This window comes from Peromyscus leucopus, chromosome 20, assembly GCF_004664715.2.
Source record: "Peromyscus leucopus breed LL Stock chromosome 20, UCI_PerLeu_2.1, whole genome shotgun sequence".
NCBI classification, from domain to species: Eukaryota; Metazoa; Chordata; class Mammalia; order Rodentia; family Cricetidae; genus Peromyscus; species Peromyscus leucopus.
In genome coordinates this window covers 1171293-1190240 of record NC_051080.1, presented here as the reverse complement: position 1 = coordinate 1190240, position 18948 = coordinate 1171293, and the positions used below count along the sequence as shown (strand labels likewise).

The 18948-nt window shown below is 50.3% G+C and overlaps 1 protein-coding gene across 3 annotated transcripts; it reads right to left on the bottom strand.

The window, feature by feature from the left end:
- Positions 1-340: 340 nt before the first annotated feature.
- Calcoco1 (calcium binding and coiled-coil domain 1) lies at positions 341-17345 on the bottom strand. Of its 3 annotated transcripts, none has more exons than XM_037197316.1 (16): positions 17240-17345; positions 14725-14904; positions 14092-14197; positions 13092-13282; positions 11335-11493; positions 10859-11007; positions 8146-8236; positions 5585-5740; positions 5143-5397; positions 4591-4716; positions 4088-4183; positions 3656-3764; positions 3284-3483; positions 2386-2492; positions 2146-2217; positions 341-1392 (listed from the first exon to the last, which is right to left on the bottom strand). In XM_037197316.1, the coding sequence occupies exons 2-16, from the start codon at positions 14878-14880 to the stop codon at positions 1215-1217; spliced, it is 2151 nt and encodes a 716-aa protein (XP_037053211.1). In that variant the 5' UTR covers positions 14881-14904; positions 17240-17345; the 3' UTR covers positions 341-1214. The 3 variants fall into 3 exon arrangements, with proteins under 3 accessions (XP_037053211.1, XP_037053212.1, XP_028730258.1); XM_037197317.1 differs by having other exon boundaries at positions 14725-14899; positions 17240-17344; XM_028874425.1 differs by lacking the exon at positions 2146-2217.
- Positions 17346-18948: the final 1603 nt, after the last annotated feature.

Below are 18948 nucleotides of genomic sequence, written 5' to 3'. Positions count from 1 at the left end.
GAGGTGTGTACTTGATGGGAGTAACAGTGCCTGTTGGCCTGGGGTATAGAAAGGGTGATGACGGAGGGTGCAGGCATGAGCAGCGGAAACCTGGCCCCTTTCCTGAATGTCCCTTCCCATCCCCACATCGATCAGTTTGCTTTCTCCTTAAAAGTGTGCTCTAGGCCAGACCCCACTGAGATAGAGGTTCTTTTCTTCTCCTGTGGCCTCAGGTGGCTAGCATACCAGGGGCCCGGTAAGAATGTTCCTGTCATTCCCCTGCCTCCCACCAGTGCTGAGGAACTTGAGGCCCCTCTTTTTTGTAGTAATGCCTCTATAAGAACACACTTCATGACAACAGTTACACGTATCATATAAATATATTTGTCCAAACTACAGATAAGAGGGCAGTTTAAGGGAGAGGGGGAGTTCTTATTGCTGTAGGGGGCCTGGGGAGGGTGAGGGGCTGGGAAATGGGGACACCTGGGAACCCTTGTCCCCCCATCCCTCTCACGAAAGGCACAAATACATTATCTTTTCCATTTGAGGATTTGGGTGTGGGGTGGCATGAGACAGTATAGGAATCCTTAAAAATACAAAAGAAACTTCCAAACTTATGACCTAAGGCTATGGGAAAGGCTGGGGCAGGTGGGAAAAGCAGCGGTAACAAAATCAGTGAAGCCAAGAACTGAAAAGACCCCATGAGGTCATGAGCTCATGCTGCTGCCTCCATGCAGGCCCCAGAAAAAACTCGAGTAAACAAACTCTGAATAAGGGAGGGTGGGTGGGATGCCCCAGGAGTTGGCTTTGGGGCGTCAGAAGGGAGTGTTGTGTGTGTGTGTGTGTGTGTGTGTGAGTGTGTGTGAGTGTGTGTGTGTGTGTAGCTGTGTACTTGGGCTAGCAGTGGATAATTCTGTTCCCACAGGGGAAGCCCCTTCATCCTGGTTCCTCCAAACTGTTTTCAGAGAGTAAACTCAGTCACTGCTTCCAAGACAGATCCCTGCCTGGGACAGAGGAGTCAGGATGGAGGATGGAATTATAAAGCTCAGGATGAAAGCGGGACGCAGACATGGTTTGTAGGAACAGAATATTACAGAGCCCAGTGGGACAGAAAGTAGGCATGAGCCAAAACTCGTGTGTGTGTGCGCGCGCGCGCGCGTGTGTGCGTGCGTGCGTGTGTGTGTGTGTGTGTGTGTGTGTGTGTGTATGTGTGCACATACAAGGGAGGGGTGAGATCACTCAAAGGTGAAAGGGTCCTGGGTGCTGAAAAAGAAATGTCCATCCATGTGGTCCTCCAGAGCATCCTTGTCACTCTCAGCAGGGAAACGCTCCTTACAGATAGGACATTCCTTCCATGGAGGGGCGGCTGAGGCCCCAGTGCTGGCCTCTGACAGGGAACCCACCGCAAAGCCACTAAAGAGAGATGAGGAAAAATTGAGAGGGTCAGGGTGCTCTGGTGCCTTTATTTTTATCTTTGATATAGAGCATCAAACTTGTTATGTAGCAGAGGGTGACCCCTGAATTCCTGATCCCCCCACCAAGGGCTGAGATTTCAGGCAGGAACCACAACTTCTGTGGCCTTTTTGACCTGGGCACCTCAGGGAACAAGACCCATGTGTTTCCTTGTTCCTAATATGCCACCCTGGTCATTCTCTGCTCCAGCCTCTCTGACGGCATTTTTCTGCTCAGTTCTGCAGATGCCATGTCCTCTCTTCATGAGCCCCTGCCGGTGTCTCTAGTACGGAACCCATCCCCCAGCCTCCCGCTCTCCTCCCTCCATCTCTGTCTGCTGCCTAATGAGGCTGAAAATGAGTCTGACACCGTTCTTCATCTTCCTGCTCCAGCCCTGCTCCAGCAGAGAGAGAGAGGGGACAGCATTGGTCCTTTCTGCTCCAAGCCCCACTCACTCCAGGCAGAGCTGGGCCAGGTGAGAATGCTCTTTTCCCTAAGGCCCTGCCTGCCTGCCTAGGACTGGAGAGCCAGGCGGAAGGCACCACCTGACACCTGACCCCCCCACCCCCCAGGTTCCACTCCCAGAGTCTCCCAGGAAGCCAGAGATGAAGAACATCTCAGGCACAGCCAGACACATGCTGGATGGTGGTCTTCACGGTCTCCATCTCTGAGGCCTTGGTCACCTTCTTCCTCCCTGAAGACCTAGGTACCTACCTGGTGGTTGGGGAGGGGGTGGGGGCAGGAGAGAGGGGAAGCAGGGCAATTTGGGCTCCACGGAAGACGATGCTAGAACGATACAGAAGCCAGTCAAAGGCAGGGGAGAGCGGGCACGAAGCCACCGGGGGTCTGTGGAAGCCACTGACACTTCTGTCATCCACACAAGAAGTGGGACGTGGGGGCAGGGCATGGTGGCTGCTCACACACTGACCGCCTCCCCTTTGGCGCTGCCCTCACCTGGCCATGTCGTAGAACGCACTGCCAAGTTCAGGAAGCAGAAGATTGGCCTCCTCACCCGCACTCTGCACAGCCGCCATCAGGACGGACTTCTCGTCTTCAGCCTCCTGGCACCAAAGAGACAGGGCTGGATTTGGGTGGGGTTCGGAGGTGGGGAAGGTAAGGGCAGAGAAGCCAGGGCTGGTGTCGACAGAGGGGTGGTAGGAAGAGTGAGACAGGACAGGGTTTTGCCAGGGTGGGCGGGGGAGGGAGAGGGAGGGGCCTGGAAGCATCGAGGCTACTGAGCTGGTCTAGGTTTGGGGTGATACTGTTAGGAGTCTTTTTTTTTTCTTTTATAATTTAATTTTACATGTCAGCCACGGATTCCCTTGTTCTCTCCCCTCCTGCCCCCCCTGCCTTTCCCCCAGCCCACCCCCCATTCCCACCTCCTCCAGGGCAGACTCCCCTGAGGACTGAGATCAACCTGGTAGATTCAGTCCAGGCAGGTCCAGTCCCCTCCTCCCAGGCTGAGCCAAGTGTCCCTGTATAAGCCCCAGGTTTCAAACAGCCAGCCCATGCACTGAGTACAGGTCCCGGTCCCACTGCCTGGATGCCTCCCAAACAGATCATGCTAATCAACTGTCTCACTTATTCAGAGGGCCTGATCCAGTTGGGGGCTCCTCAGAGTAGTCTTGGCTGGCCTGGAGCTATATAGGCCAGTCTGACCTTGAACTCTCTCTGAGTGCTGGGTCTGAAGGCTTGAACCACCAAGCCTAGCCCGGTTAGTCACCTTGAAGAAAGGCCAGGCCTGCCTCCTCTAGTGCAGAGTCAGCGTGCTGCTGTATGGTGCAGGCTTCCTGCCTGGTTCATGGGGACCCTCTGCCCGCTTCCTACTTTGCACGTGGCTTTCACTACTCACCGAGTCAGAGCTGCTGTCCTCCCCTGGCCCTGAGAGGTGGGGAGCAATGGGTGCTGGCTGGCTGATGACAACGAGGGGAGACGCCTCCCGGAGCCCAGGAGGAGAGGAGCCTGTGTTTCCACGCTCACACAAGCTATAGGACGGGAGCCTCATGTCCTCGGGGGACTCATCCTCTGAGTCTGTCAGAGCTGCGGGGCAGCCTACGGAAGAGAAGGCAGACAGAAGGAAGGTCAGCCACAGGAGCCTGAGGAGGGAGACAGTTCAAGTGCGGGGGCCCGGGGAAGGGAATGCTAGGCTGCTTCGAAGGGCATCCCTTGGGAGCTTCTCCCAAAGAGGGGGGAGGGAAGAGGTGCCACAAGATTGGGGACAGACTCAGCCCAGCAGTGGCCTCCTCATCCTCCGTGGCAGCATCCTCGGTCCACTTTTCATCTGCCACCTTTTCCAGACGGGCCTCCAGCCTCCTCATGTACTCCAGCAACTCCTAGAGTCAGAAGAAGGAGGCGCTAAAGCCTGCAGGAGGCCAACCCCACCGGCTGCTGGGCTTTCCTTGCTCCCGATGACACTGTAGATGCGTTCACCATGCGGTGGGGTCGCACAAGGAAGATCCCCTTAATTGGGAGCTCTCCTCCACCCTGCATCTTGACCCCTCTGGTGTTCCTCCCCTGCACAAAGTTAGTTCCTAAGGGGAGTCAGGGCCCCTTTTCAGCCTTTGTATCCTCAAAGAAATTCCAGTTCCTGAGCCAAGAGATTACCGAGATGATACAAGAGTTTGAGTCCCCGAGCCCTTGCTTAGGTGAGTCTCACCTGCTTCTCTGCCTGCAGCTGCTCCTTTTCCTTCTGCAGCACGCGGAGACCTGAGCGCAGCTCTGTCAGCTCTCGCTTACTCTCCGACAACTGCACCTGGGGGAGAGGGTCATGGGACTTGGAGCCCGCAATGTGCCACCAAGAGCCTGGTCCAAAGTCAAACTAGGTTCTCTCTTGCTCCACACACCAAGGGCTTCTTCCACAAGGCCCCCGTCTTGGCTGCCAGGGCTCAGGCCAAAGTCCTAGACTCTACCTCTAGAATGTGGCCCCAGGTCACTGTCTTAGGCTGGGTGAAGAGGCTTTGGTGACACCAGAAGCCACCCCAGCACTCCCCATGTTATCCCTCCAGGCCCAGATGTGCACCCTGAGCAGAAAGGGAATGTGCACATTCAAACCGGGAGAGCTGGGAGGTGCACAAGTCATCGCACAGTACTTCAGAACCAGGAGACAGTGAAAGGGGCACTCATGCATCAGGACATGGGTCTGAACCCAAGGCGCCTCACCAGGCTAGAATCCTTCTCCCGGGCCAGCTCAGTCTTGAATACGTGGCTCTGGCTCCTTTCCTCCTGCACTGTCTTCTCCAGCCGCAGGATCTCTGCACTCAGCTTCAGGATTTTGTCCTTCTCAGCCTAGAGGTGGTACAAAGGAGGACGGGAGAGAGGAGGTAAGTGGCAAGGGTACCAGGGAAATAGCTTTGCCCTCACTGGGTCCCTTTCTTACATGTCTGGGGGACTAAACTGTTCCTGAGCAATTTCCTCACTTCCGATCTCCACTGAAAGCAGGATAAGACACAGCGGCGAGGTTCTGTGCTACAGGAATGGGCACTATGGCAGGGCCTGGTGCCCAGGACAGTAAATGTTCCTACACCAAGGACAGTTGCTAGGGAAGGTATTTTGGTGATCAGTACTAGGATTCCCCATTAGGGCTGGCTCATGCCTGGAGAGCAAAGAGTACCTTTCCTCAAGATTTCCAAGGATCTCATGCCCTCTTCCCTCCTCCCAGGGCACCCGACTGCAGGTCAGGGTCCCTGAGGTAGGGGAAGGGTCGCCCTCTACCTCCACATTCTGCAGCAGCCCTGCACGCTCCTTGCTCCATTGGGACTTCTCCTCCTTCATGTGCAGGCTGAGCTCAGCCAGTCGGCCACTGACTTCAGCCACTTCCAGTCGGCTGCGGTGGAGCTCCGCTATGGTGCGGTCCCTGGCTCCTGCTGCGCTGGCCAACTCCTCCCCAAGAAGGGTGGCTTTCTGTTGGCTTGAGGCTGCAAGTTCCTGGACCCCTCGAAGCTGCTCTTTCAGGGGCTCCAGCTCAGCCTCCAGAGAAAAAGGACAGAGATCAGATCCCTCAGGCAACTCCCTGTGAAACAGGGTGCCCCTCATCAGGACCCAAGGCTGTGTGGTTTACTTTGCCCACCTCTGCCTCTTCTCTCTGCACACCCAAGCGTGTCTAGACTACTCTGGAACTCTCGCTGCTTCCAATCAACGACAGGCCTTCACTCACCACTTTCTGCTGGGCTTGGGCCAGGGTGTCCCTCATGTGGGCCACCTTGTCCTTCAGCCGCTGGACCTGAGCACCTTGCTCTTCTTGCCGGCCCTTGGCCTTCTGCAGCTCTACAGTTAAGCGGCAGTTCTCCTCTTGGACCATCTGGAACTTGACCTGATGGAAGTGGAAAGCAGGTAAGGACCAGGGGGTGAGTGCTGTCACATCAGGGGCAGGCTGCCTTCCTGCCTCTGTGATGAGAGAAGGCAAGGTCCGTTTCTGAGATTCAACACAAGTGGAAGCATTCAGCTCTTGCCAGCTCCTGGGTCCTCAGTTCAAAGGGTCTCAATCTTCAACCTCTAGTTTCCAGCTCCGGAATGAAGTGTCCAGAGCATCACAGCCTGGGGTCTTACATAGAGGTATCCCACATTCCACACTGATTTCCTACTTTTCCTTTAAATCAAAACAGTCTGAATGGCCTCCAAAGCTCAGAATACTGCACCTCTCACCACAGACCTTTCCCTTCCCCCTCCTCTCCCTCTCCTCACACTAAGAGTCATACTATGTGGCCAGTCCAGACTGGCCTTGAACGCACATCCTCCTCCTGCTCCTCCCATCACCCGTGTGCTGAGATTACAGGCACACGCTGCCATGCCTCGCCTTTCCCAGGACCTCTGTCACCTGTCTGCTGCACAGAGCACGTCTCGACTCATCTAGTTGACACTTGAGTGCTAACTGTGCTTTGTTCTTCTCTCCCCAGCAGTTCACAGAAGAAAGCAATAGATTTTCCACTCTCCATCCTGGCCACAGGCATCTTCTCTTGTCTATTACTGCCATAACCACATTAGCTCAGGGGTGGCTGTTCCTGTGGGATGACTGGATGGTGCTGTAACTAGTTATTTTTATAGTAGGCTATCAGTGCTTCTCTGTACAATTCTTTTTTTGTTTTGTTTTGTTTTTTGAGACAAGGTTTCTCTGTGTAGTTTTGGTACTCTGTAGACCTCGAACTCACAGAGATCCGCCTGGTTCTGTGTGGTGGTATTGTGTTCCCCAAAAAATTGTGCACTCTAATAAACTTATCTGGGGTTAGAGAACAGAACAGCCACAATATTAAACATAGAGGTTAGGCAGTGGTAGCACATGCCTTTAATCCTAGCATTCCAGAGGCAGAGATCCATCTGAATCTCGGTGAGTTCAAGGCCACATTGGAAGTAATCCCAGGAAGTAATGGCAGGAGGCAGAAAGGTGTTTAAGGCGTGAGGATGAGGAACTATAGCCTGGTTAAGCTTTTAGGCTTTTGAGCAGCACAGTTCAGCGGAGAGGCTTTCAGTCTGAAGAAACAGGATCACCTGAGGAATTGGCGAGGTGAGGAAGCTGTGGCTTATTCTGCTTCTCTAATCTTCCAGCATTCACCCCAATAACTAGCCTCAGGTTTGTTTTTATTAGTAAGTACCTTTAAGAATCATGCTACAGCTCTGCCTCCCGAGAGCTGGGATTAAAGGCGTGAGCCACCACTGCCCGGCTTTGTTTTATATTTTTAAGATAAGGTCTATGTAGCCCAGGCTGCCCCAAGCTTGTGGCAATCCTTTGGCCTCAGCCTCGCCAGTGCTGGAATTACAGTACCACCACACCCTGCTCAAATTTCATTTTTCACTGCTGACCAGTTTTCTAGAGAAGCCCAGGGCTCTGAGAAAGCCACCAAAGGTTCTGCAAATATTTTATTTGAATTTATCATATTTTTTTTTTGCCTTGCTCAACACCGAACTACAATCTTGGCTCTAACCTTGTTCTAAATTATTAAAAACTGTTTTTAGAAGCACATCAAAACATAAGTCAGGACCCTGGAGAGCACTGATCCATTGATGTGTGCTTTTAGGTTAATTCACTTTTATGTAATCCTCAGAATAAAATTTCTTATGTATTTCTGTCAAATTGAAGAGTAAACTGGGACTATAAGGTTGACAGTTTAAAAACTGTTATCATTTACCACCTACTTGTCTGTGACTCAAGGTGTTCAAAGTTTGAATTCCTTTTTCCTTTCTTTCTACCTAGATAGTCTCAGCCTATGCTGGCCTTGAACTCAAAATCCTTCTGCCTCAGCCTCCTGAGTGCTAGACCACATGACAAGCAGACCATCGTGCCTGGCCTGTATGTTCCCCTTTTGATAGCCTTTGCATTTATGTGTGTGTGCATGTATGTGCATGTGTGCACCCATGCAGACCAGAGGTTGACCTTGATGTTGAGTGTCTCCTCAGTTGTTCTCTACTTGCCAACTGGCTAGACTGGCTGCCACCAAGTCCCAGGATCCTCTCGTGCCCTCCCTGTAAGTGTGCACTGAACAGTTGTTTCTAAAGTCTAATGAGATGTGTTCTCACCTGCCTCTCTGGAGCCCTGTAATACTAGATTAGGTTTTCCTTGTGACACTTTGTGATTTGGGCAGGTACTGTACTATGGAGTAGAGAGTACACAGTATCTCCTTTACATTTACACCCCGAATGCTGAGTGCCTAGCATTCAGAAGGGACTCAATCAACACTAGATGAATAACTAAAAAAGAAAGCAAACCCACTTGTTATCTCTTACCTCACTCTGCTCCTTGTCTGCCTGGACTTCCTTCAGCTGCCCCAGGAGCTTCTCTTGTTCCCGAGTCAGGGCCTTCACTGTGTCTCTAACCCTGTCAATATGGGACAACAGTGCTGGGCTGAAATACTCAGACCTCTGAACCATGCTTTTCTTTTTTTTAAAAAATTACTTATTTGTTTATTTTATTTTATGTATATGAGTGCCTAATTTTCAGCCATACCAGAAGAGGGAATCAGATCCCATTACAGATGGTTGTGAGCCACCACATGGTTGCTGGGAATTGAACCTGGGACCTCTGAAAGAGCAGCCAGTGCTCTTAACCGCCAAGTCATCTCTCCAGCCCCTTGAATCATGCTTTTCTAGAGCATAATCACAAACTGCTTTTCTTTCCTTTTTTTAGTTTTTGTTTGCTTTTTGAGACAGGGTTTCTCTGCGTAGCCCTGGCTGTCTTGCAATAACAATGTAGATCAGGCTGGCTTTAAACTCAGAGAGATCCACCCGCCTCTACCTCAGGAGTGCTGGGACTAAAGGCGTGTGTCACCATGCCGGGCTTCTTCCCTCTTTATGTGTCACTGTAGAGGATGTTCTAGCAATGGCTCCCTGTTGCCACTCAATTAAGAGATGAAAATCCAATCTTTCAAAGGCAATGGACAACCACCATTGTGCTGTAGATCAGATGGGGCAGACATGGGAGATGCCACAGTGTGTACAGGGATGTGCATGGCCCAATAAAAACTTACTTAATGAACAATGACATTTGAATTTCATATCATTTTCACTATCACAAAATATTCGTCTTCTTTTATCTCATTATCAGCCTCCAAATCATGTAAGAACAGGTGGTAGGCTAGATCAGGCAAGTGAAGCACAGTCTGCGGAAACCTGGTCCAGATGTCTCCGAGAATGTAGACATCTTGTACTGGCCTAGGGCAAGGCTAGTACATTATCAAGCAACTTTATGGATAGCTTTACTTACTGCTGAGACTTGGGCAGAACTTCTTTCTTTTACAAAGATTTTTTTTTTTAAACCAACAATGCTGAATGAAAGTAACATAATGACATTCTTTGATGAACAAAAGAATTGGAGTATTAAACATAGTAAAGAATCTGAAAGACAGGCATGGTTGTTGGTCAGTATTTATGCTATTTGATAGACATAACTGTGATAACTATGTTTTTTTTTTCTTTTCTTTCTTCTTTTTCTTTTTTAGAACAGAGACTTATTTGTTATATAGCCCAGGTTGGTCTATAAGTCACTATGTAGCCCAGGCTGGTCTATAAGTCACTATGTAACCCAGGTTGCTCTATAACTCATTATGTAGCTCAGGATGGCCTATAATTTATTATGTATTCCAGGCTAGTCTATAAGTCACTATGTAGCCCAGGCTGGTCTATAAGTCACTACGTAGCTCAGGAAGGTCTATAAGTCACTATGTAGCCCAGGCTGGTCTATAAGTCACTATGTAGCCCAGGCTGGTCTATAAGTCACTATGTAGCTCAGGAAGGTCTATAAGTCACTATGTAGTCCAGGCTGGTCTATAAGTCACTATGTAGCCCAGGCTGGTCTATAAGTCACTATGTAGCTCAGGAAGATCTCTAAGTCACTATGTAGCCCAGGCTGGTCTATAAGTCACTATGTAGCCCAGGCTGGTCTATAAGTCACTATGTAGCCCAGGCTGGTCTATAAGTCACTATGTAGCTCAGGCTGGTCTATAACTCACTATGTAGCCTAGGCTGGCCTATAACTCACTAAGTAGCTCAGCAAGGTCTAACTAGTAATCTTCCTGTCTCTGCCTCTCTAGTAGGTGGAGCTTGGCTCTCTACACAGACACAAAAGTGACAACTGTTGACACTGAAGGAGGTCGTACAACAGCGGCTTTCTCCTACATCCCTCTGTCACTCTCAGTGTTAAGACTGTGAGTTAGCCAGGCATGGTGGACAAGGCTTTTAGTCTCAACTTTTGGGAGGCAGAGGCAGGCAGATCTCTGTGAGTTCAAGGCCAATCTGGTCTACACAGTGGGTTCCAGGACATCCAGGGCTACACAGTGACACTGTTTCAAAAAAGCAAAAACAGATTCTATGATTGACAACTTTTGTCATATTCCCAGATCATGAGCTTCAACATTTCTCTCTCTTTTTTATAGTGCTGGGACTGAAGCTGGGACCTTGCACACACCCAAAAGGTGTTCTTACCACTGAGCTGTGACACTGAACATTTCCGATAGCAAGGATGGAATCTAACTCTTTTCCTGTGCTTTAAATATATAATTTATTTATTTAATGCATATACATACATATTTATTTATATGACTACACTATGAAGTGTTGCTATGCTTCCCAGGCCTGCCTCAAGCGATGCTCTTGCCTCAGCTGTCCCGGTTGCTGGGACTGTGGACATGCATCACCCTGTAGTAAAGTCTGAAATCAATCTTTTTATCTTGCATTGACTGTGCTATCCAATCTCTTCTTGTAAATATTCCATCTTTAATTCTGCTTAGCTTCTGCCATACAATAAATACAACTGATCTTTCTAAAGATGAGAAACACAGAATAGCATTTGGAGAGATGGGTGAGGGCTGGCAGAAAGAAACTCCCAGTAACTAGAACTCCCTGAATGAGATTGTGAAGGGCCAGAGAAACCAGCGGGACAGATAGCAGGTATGCCCATCTGAAACAGGGGGATGGAGTGGAGGTCTTGGGGAGGTACCCATACCTGTCCAGCTCTACCTCCTTCCTCAGCACTTTGTCACTGATGGTCTGGATGTCATCCTCTAACTCCAGGATACGGGCCACATGTTCTCCCTGCTGCTGACTCAGGATGTCTCTCTCTTCTGTGAGCTCCCCATGGGACCGAGAAAGGCCCTGGAATTAAGGTTCCACCAAGGAAGACAGAGGGTGAGGGCAAGGCTCAGTCTTAACATCATATTCCCCCAGCTCTGTCCTGCCACCTTCCTTGAAAAAGCTGAACGGAGCCACTGTCACCTGGCATTACGTCAGTATTCCTGGGACCAAAGAACCGAGTCTTAATACGAATTAGGGACAGACCTCTTATCATATAAAGTTCAGTCTCACTCGTTACCCTTAAGCCTATTTCCTTGGTGCATGGACCATCTTAAAACTCCGCTGACATCTTTCCTTCCTCCTCTTTGTTGGGTCTAGGCCCCATCCCCCACCAGCCCCAGCTCCCACCTTGTATTGTTCTGTGAGCTCCGAATGCTCCCGCCTGGCAGTGGACAGGGCTGTCTCCAGCTCCTGCACTCGGCTCCTCAGCTCTGTCACCTGATCCTCCAACTGCAGCTTAAGCTGCATCAGGTCATTCCGTTCCTGCTGGCTCTCATCCAGCTGGTTCTACAAGAGCACGAGGAGAAGGGGGTGCATCTGTGAGGCACCATTCCAGATGCAGCTCAGGGTAGAGAGACCAAGTCAGTGCGGCACAGCCATGGTTCCCTCTCAACTTTCAGCCCAGGCCTGGCACCTTCCCCTGACAGAGCACAGTGATCTCTATGGAGTCGCACGGACTTGGGTAAACCTCCAATGCAGTTTTTACTAGCCAAACCACTGAACTTGTCATCTGTGAGGCTTAAAGAGAATAATCGACGTGAAACAGAACACTGGGAGCAGCTTGTGTCATTTCTCACTTAGGTATGAACATCTTCCTGTTGTGTTGACCCACGTAGTTATCAGACTCTGGTTCTAGAGAGCAGAGGTTTGCTCAAATCACTGAGGGGCTACTAACTTTCACCTTCTGAGCGACTTCCCTCCCACCGGAGAATTACCGCCTCCCTACCTGTTCCTGCCCCTCACCTCCCCTCAGGCTCTCTTCCTAACATCTGCCCCTCTGCTCTTAAGACTCTTCTCTATCTGGCCCAGTGGAAATGGTTATATACGGCACATTTGTAAGTGTAGATTTTCTAGTGTCCACTTAATGAGATATGAGGGCTGGAGAAACAGCTCAGCAGTCAAGAGTGCTTGCTACTCTTGGAGAGGACGAGAGTTTGCTTCCCAGCAGCTACATCAGATGGCCTGCAACCACCATAACTCCAGCTCCAGACTATTCATGACACTCCATTCTGGCCTTGGCATCCACAGGTATGTACACATACCTGGGCTGGGAAAAGTAATTGAGGGATGGTGGTTAAGAGTACCATGGCTGGGCCAGCAAGATGGCTCATTAGAAAAAGGTACTTGTTGCCAAGTCTGGAAACCCGAGTTCAACCCCTGGAGGAGGAGAGAACCAACTCCCACAAGTTGATCTCTGACCTTCACATGTGTTATGGCATGAATGTACACACACACACACACACACACACAAATATACAGATACACATAAACAAATAAATGTTAAAATACGAACTGTTCAAAATCTAGTGTGTCATCTTACCTGAGATTATACTTCAAATCAGATCAGTCACACCTGATGTGGTCAGCACTTCTGGTACTGGATGGGACAGTTTGGAGCCATGCCTAATCTGTGCTAGAGGCAGATCTCAGTCTCCCTTCCTCCCCGTGCTCCCTGGGGCAGTTTCCCTCCTCCATCCTGTGGATCTCTTGTAGGACTTAGAGGGCAGGTGGTGTCTCTCTGGCTCAGTTCTAGGAACCCTGAGTTACACTGGCCTACGATGGCTTGCTTTACTGTCCTGTGTGTCTGTGTCTCTGTGAAGGCTTAGTTCCTGGAGGGCAACCTTTGGTAATCCCCAGTGAACTCCAGCTGAGGTGACAGAGGAGGGAAGTGAAGAAGGGACCCTGCAATGCTGTCCTTGGCACCCCTGGCCCTGCAGTGCTGTCCTTGGCACCCCTGGCCCTGCAGTGCTGTCCTTGGCACCCCTGGCCCTGCAGTGCTGTCCTTGGCACCCCTGGCCCTGCAGTGCTGTCCTTGGCACCCCTGGCCCTGCAGTGCTGTCCTTGGCACCCCCGGCTGGGGAACAAGCCTGCTCTTCTTTTCTTACCTGAAGCACAGTAGCCTTAGGGACAACCAACAGGATGTCAGAGCCTCCGTCAGCCTCCTCCAGGGTCACCAGCTCATCCATGGGCCGTGGCTCCCGGAACTGGAATGGGGGACTCTGCCCACACACCCGGCCCTGGCGGTTCACATAGCGGAACTGGTAGAGTTGGGCTCCTGGTTTGGGCAGGTAGCTGGCTGTGGGAAGAATGGCACAGAACCCCAGTCTCACCTCTGGCTCTTAAGTTCTAGCAGGTCCCTCTTCCTATTTATGGGGGGAAAGGTGTCACCAAAGTACCTACTGTCCGCTCCCTTGGACTGGTCCTTGGGAGATGTTTCTTCCTCCTCCCTGCCTAGCCACCCTCCTTTTTCAAACCCATTCCCTCCTCCTCCTCACATTGGCTCTAGCTGACACTTATTGAGTACACACACACAAGATGCACCAGTGTTTCCCAGCTCATTTTAAATCCTCATATCATTCCTACAAGCAGGGACCCTCTTTTAAGTCACCTGCTCAGTGCCAAACAGTTTGCAGAACACAGAGCTGAGCTCTGAATCCAGGTCTTTCAGACGGCCATAACCACTCTTTCCTGATGCTACCACGCCCTTTTCCTGTTCTACACTGGGAGTTTCTCTTTCTTTGGGGTAAACAGTGATGGTAGCATCCTCTAAATCCATCCTTCTATTAGGATTCTTTAAGTGCTTGGTGTTAACCTTGTGATAACTTGCTAAAAAGTCTCACAAGGTCTTCTTATTTTTATTTTTTGGAGACAGGGTCTGGCATGTTGCCCAGGTCAGCACTGATATCCTGGGTTCAAGTTACCCTTCAGCCCCAGCATCCTCAGTAGCTGGGATGACACCGGAGTACCATTAGGCCTGGCAATTAAGAGTTATTTGCATTCACATTTCCTTATCCTCTGTGCTTTTGATGCCTGTCAGCCTATCGCCCTCCTCCAAAGCGCCATTTCTGTGGCTCCTCCAACCCAGTCTCCCATTCTTCTTTATACCTTGGAACTGGACACTAGCATGGGTGGGGGAACCATCAGTTGTACTTTCTTGCGGCACTGAAGACCACACAAATGTGTGATAGTCCCGAACACAGGCAGCTTCCACCTGAAAGAGAAAAGGTATGGTGATAGAGTCACCATCCATTCGTGATAGGAGGGTGGGCATGACTGAATGAATGGTACCAGGGATGCTAAGACTCAGGTAAGGTTGGAGGACATTATACTAGAGGAGAGGGAAAGGTTAAGGTGGAAAGATGAAATTTATACAGATGGCCTCTGTGTCATCTTTCTCCTCATCAACTTGAGAATCCTTTTTTTTTTCTTTCTTTCTTTTTTTTTTAAGATTTACTTATTATGTATACAGTGTTCTGCCTGCATGTATCCCTTCAGGCCAGAAGAGGGCGCCAGATCTCATTACAGATGGTTGTGAGCCACCATGTGGTTGCTGGGAATTGAACTCAGGACCTCTGGAAGAGCAGTCCCTCTTCCTATTTATGGGAGGAAAGGTGTCACCAAGACCAAGAGATGGCGCTGAGCCATCTCTCCAGCCCCCATCTTAAGGACCTAGTCACTACTCATATTCTAACCAGCCTGTGTCCCATAAGCCTGTGCCAGAAGAAGGTCTAGGAATACCTTGAAAATTCCAATCCAGTCACTGGCACTGGGCATGGTGCCTGGAGGCAGAGTGTAGTGACATTCCACCTTGGTGTTGGGGATGTAGGTCCGGGCTACATTCAGGAAGTTGACTCCACCCCGGGATGGCGCCCGGTTTAGTGATGACTCTTCCATCCTGCCCTCAAGATGCCTGCTGTCCTGTCAAAGAAAGGGTTGGTAGACTTGTGTCCATCCACCCTGCTTCCCTCCCGTGACCCATGTGCACCCATCCACAGTCCGTCACTTCACAGGACACACCTTGTTCCCAGTCTCTAAGGTTGTGGGACCTTTTCAAGGTATCACTCTTAATCTCTGGGGCATAGGTCTTGCCTTCCATATCTATTTCCCACCCTGTCCTATTGCAACTTCTCTGGCTTACAGGCCCTCACCTGTATAATTTCTAGCCCTTTCTACTGCCCACTGACCAAGTCTCAGTGTCCCAGTCACTCCTCCTTTTCATCTCTCAACATCCTTGGGAATTCCAAATTTTCCTGGTTTTTCCCACCCAATCCCCTATACCTTTTGGCTCCAGAATTCAAAATCTAGCTGAAGTGTAGGCCCCTCTCAGTCTGAGCAGGTCTCCCTTCCCCAAAACAAAAACTAATCTCTGATAACGACGAGTCTTCAGAGCTGGAATATGGTTCAGGGACCAACAGCTTAATCCGAGCTCCTCAGCTCTTAGGGCGCCCATCCCTGAGTCGTCTAACCTGATCAACACCAGGGAAGCAGAAGAAAGCAAGCTTGGGCTTCCCTCCGAGTTCTAGAGAAGAGGAGGATAGGAAAGACAGGTCCTGTCCCTCAAGTTCTATTCCAGGAAATCAAAAATTCTGGAGGTGGCAGTTCAAGGGTGGAGTGAAATATTCAACAGGAAGGTGGTGGTGGTGTGGGGGAGATGGAATGCGGGGGCCTGGAGCCAGGGAAGCCCCACCCATAGGCAGAGGACAGGTTGGAAACTGGGTAAATAAGGGGCCCTGAGAAGGGGAAATGTACATTCCATGTTGAGAAAGGGAGAGAGTTCAACAAGGAACATTCTCCTCCCGGGGGGCCTCCCCCCCCCCCATCTTGCCCAGAGCAGAACTAGAAACCCAGCAATCTGAGTGGATATTAACTCAGCTCTGGTATCCCCTCCCTGTTTCCTGCTGGCTCCTCGTAGCCTTAATTCTAAGTGTCTAAGTCCTGCCATATGCTTGGGTTGGTGGCAAAAGCCTCACAGGTAGGATGGAGTTGGAAGGGAAGTTAGCCAGGGAGTGTTAACTAGAAAATATGGAGTGGGTGAGAATAGATGATAACAACAATCAGGGGTCCAGGATTGGGGTTGGGATAGCCTGGTGGGTAAAGGTGCCTGCCACCAAACCTGACAACGTGAGTTCAGCCACTGGGAGTCACATGGTAGGAGAAAACAGACTTCCTCAGACTAGAACTCAGAGATAGTAAGAACAACATAGGATGTACATGTTTGAAAATGTCATAATGAAACTCATTTTATGTTAAATAAAAATAAACTACTCCCCAGGGCTGTGAGGCAGCCCCCTTCTCTCCAGCCCGCAAATCTGCTTCCTGTGTCAGCTGCAGCTGAGGAGTCCAATCAGCCATCACTAGTCATACACACGCCCCCGAACATCACAAACCCACACCAGGCTGAGACGGTAGGAGAGAAACTTTAAAAGAAATTAAACACTCTGTGGAATGGAAATGTGCCAGCCATGCAAAAGGGGACAGTTTCTTCCTCGAAAAGAGCTGGACTAAACCTATTTCAACGTCTTTTTTTTTCTTCTTTAACTTCCATTTCTAAAAATCCCTAGTTACATCTAGTCTGTTTTCTTCAAATACAACTCTTCTGAGGGTAGGGTGAGTGTGAACTGTCTACAAAGCCCTACGCATCGAGAACCCCCGAACTACACACACACACACACACACACACACACACACACACACACACACAAATCTGTAACAGCTGCAAACATTCTCCATGATGAAAGTCCTGGACACCTAAAGTCTATGTGGTCAGATACCGATGTTCAAATGCTGTGTGTGTGTGTGTGTGTGTGTGTGTGTGTGTGTGTGTGTGTGTGTCCTCTCCACTGTACGTCTCTAAGTGTTTTGGCATTCCACAGGTTGGAACTTTTCCCCTCAGCGCAGTAAAGGCCTCTGGCTCTTTGGATTTGGGGGAGAGGGAAGGTCTGTGAGGGCAAAGACCTGCCTGGAAAAAATTAAGCAAATATTCCCGTCCCTTCAAGCTTCCATAAGCGGATCGGGCTTTACAGAGAAGGCCTCTCAAGAAAGTGCGGACAATGCGGGGGGCCACCCCTCCAGGCCCCCTCGAAACCGACAACACCCGGAACGTGGGGCTGGCTTCTTCAGTGCGTAAAGTCCTGAAACCTACGCTCTCCTGCCGTCCTCCCCGACAGTTCTCTCGGATGAGCCCTTCTCAGGCTGGGAAGCGGGCTGCCCACCCCTGCGTAAGCCCACCCCTCAGTTAGGCCAAGTTTCTTACCCCACAGGCGGATCAGCTGTTCCCCTCACCTTTCACCAACAACAAAAACAGCACCCGACTGCAGGAGGGGAGGGGAAGAGTGGCGCGAGAGCTTCTGGGGCGTGTGGTTCTTCTGCGGCCTGACACCACCTCGTTCTCCTACCTCCCGAACTACAAGTCCCAGGAAGGCGCGCGCGACGGGGCGGGGCAGAGGGCGGGAGGCGGGGGGTGGACTCGGCGTGGCATCCCGGGAGATGTAGTTCTCACTTCCGTGGCGGTCCGGGAGGGTGTGGCTGCCAAAGGACTTCACGGCCCATGATGCCCCCGGAAGGGCGGGCTGATCTAGGGGTGGCTGCTGGTTCGTTAGCGTGCGTGGTGGGAGGGTTGACGGCTCTGACGCGTTCTGCCCTGCGGTTTCCTGCGGGGCGGAACGCTGGAGCACAGCCTTCTTGTTTGCTGTGCTTGCTAGATAGGTCGTAGTGTTATATCCACTTACAAAAGAAAGTTGCTTAAGGAGCCGTGTAGTGTCAAGGCTTTGAAACTGTAGAACTCAGGCCCGCTCCAGGCTATGAACTACACCCTGGCTGGTCACCAGGTTGGGGATGGGGAACTCAAAGTGGTGGTAGTGATTATTTATTTTTAACTTGCTCTGACCTCAGGGTTGACAGATCTTGTAAAAAGCCTCACAGCTTCGTATTTTGTTCCAGCTTGAGGATTTCTGTGCCAAGGAGTCTGATAACACACACCTGCGCGCGCTCACTCTAGAGTGGCTTTTGGGTCTAAGAAGAGGATGCATACATAGCCTGAGGTGGTGGCCGAGAGCTGTGGAATGAGAAGCATGCGGTTGAAAAGGGAGCTTGGCATAAGGCAGGACCTGTCACAGCTCACAAACAAGCTACTTAGAGAGGCCTGTTTGCCCAAGCCTTTTAACTGGTTTAAGTTAATTAGAGTAACAATACAAGTTGTTGCTATGATTTTTTATTTAGAATAGGTGAAAGATTCACACTGTTCCCACACCCCAAGTCACTTAAGGACTCACTCCTGTGGGTGGCCTCCAACCCTTGAAGGGTTCAAACTTCTTGTCTCTCTGTATTGAAGGATTAGGTGAGGTGTGGTGGCACACACTTGTAATCCTAGCACTTGAAGAGGTAAAGGCAAGGGGATCCTGGAGATTTCAATGCCTATGTGGGCTACAGAGGAGACCCTGTCTCACAAATAAATAGTTACATTCTAAGGATGGCTGTCCTCTTCCTAGCTGCCTGTTTTAATTATCTGCTGCAGTAGGTTCTGGCACCTCTGCCTCTCCCGTGTTTTCAGTAGTGTTTTTTTTCCTTTAAGACTGAAGAGGATATTTGGTGTTGTCCTTGGGTGCCTTTCATCTGAAGATCTTCAAGCATTAAGTCACTGGGCTGCACAAACATTAAAGCAACGTGTCTGTGTCCTTAGTCAGGATTTATGAGTCAGAGCACAAGAGGCTGCATGGGGAGATGGCTCAAGGTCCCGGGGTGAGCTAAGAGTGAAGCCTGTCTGAAGGTTCAAGTCTCAAATGTTAACTTTTGTCTTCCATCAGAACGAAAGCCTGTAAAAATCTCAGTCTTGAGAAGAGCTAAAAATAATAACAATCTCCACATTTGGGGGTGCTTGCAGCAAGTTTCAACAGCCATGCAATGCAGACCCGATTATCACCCCCATTTTACATATGATGAGAGTGAGGCACAGACAGCTGAGTA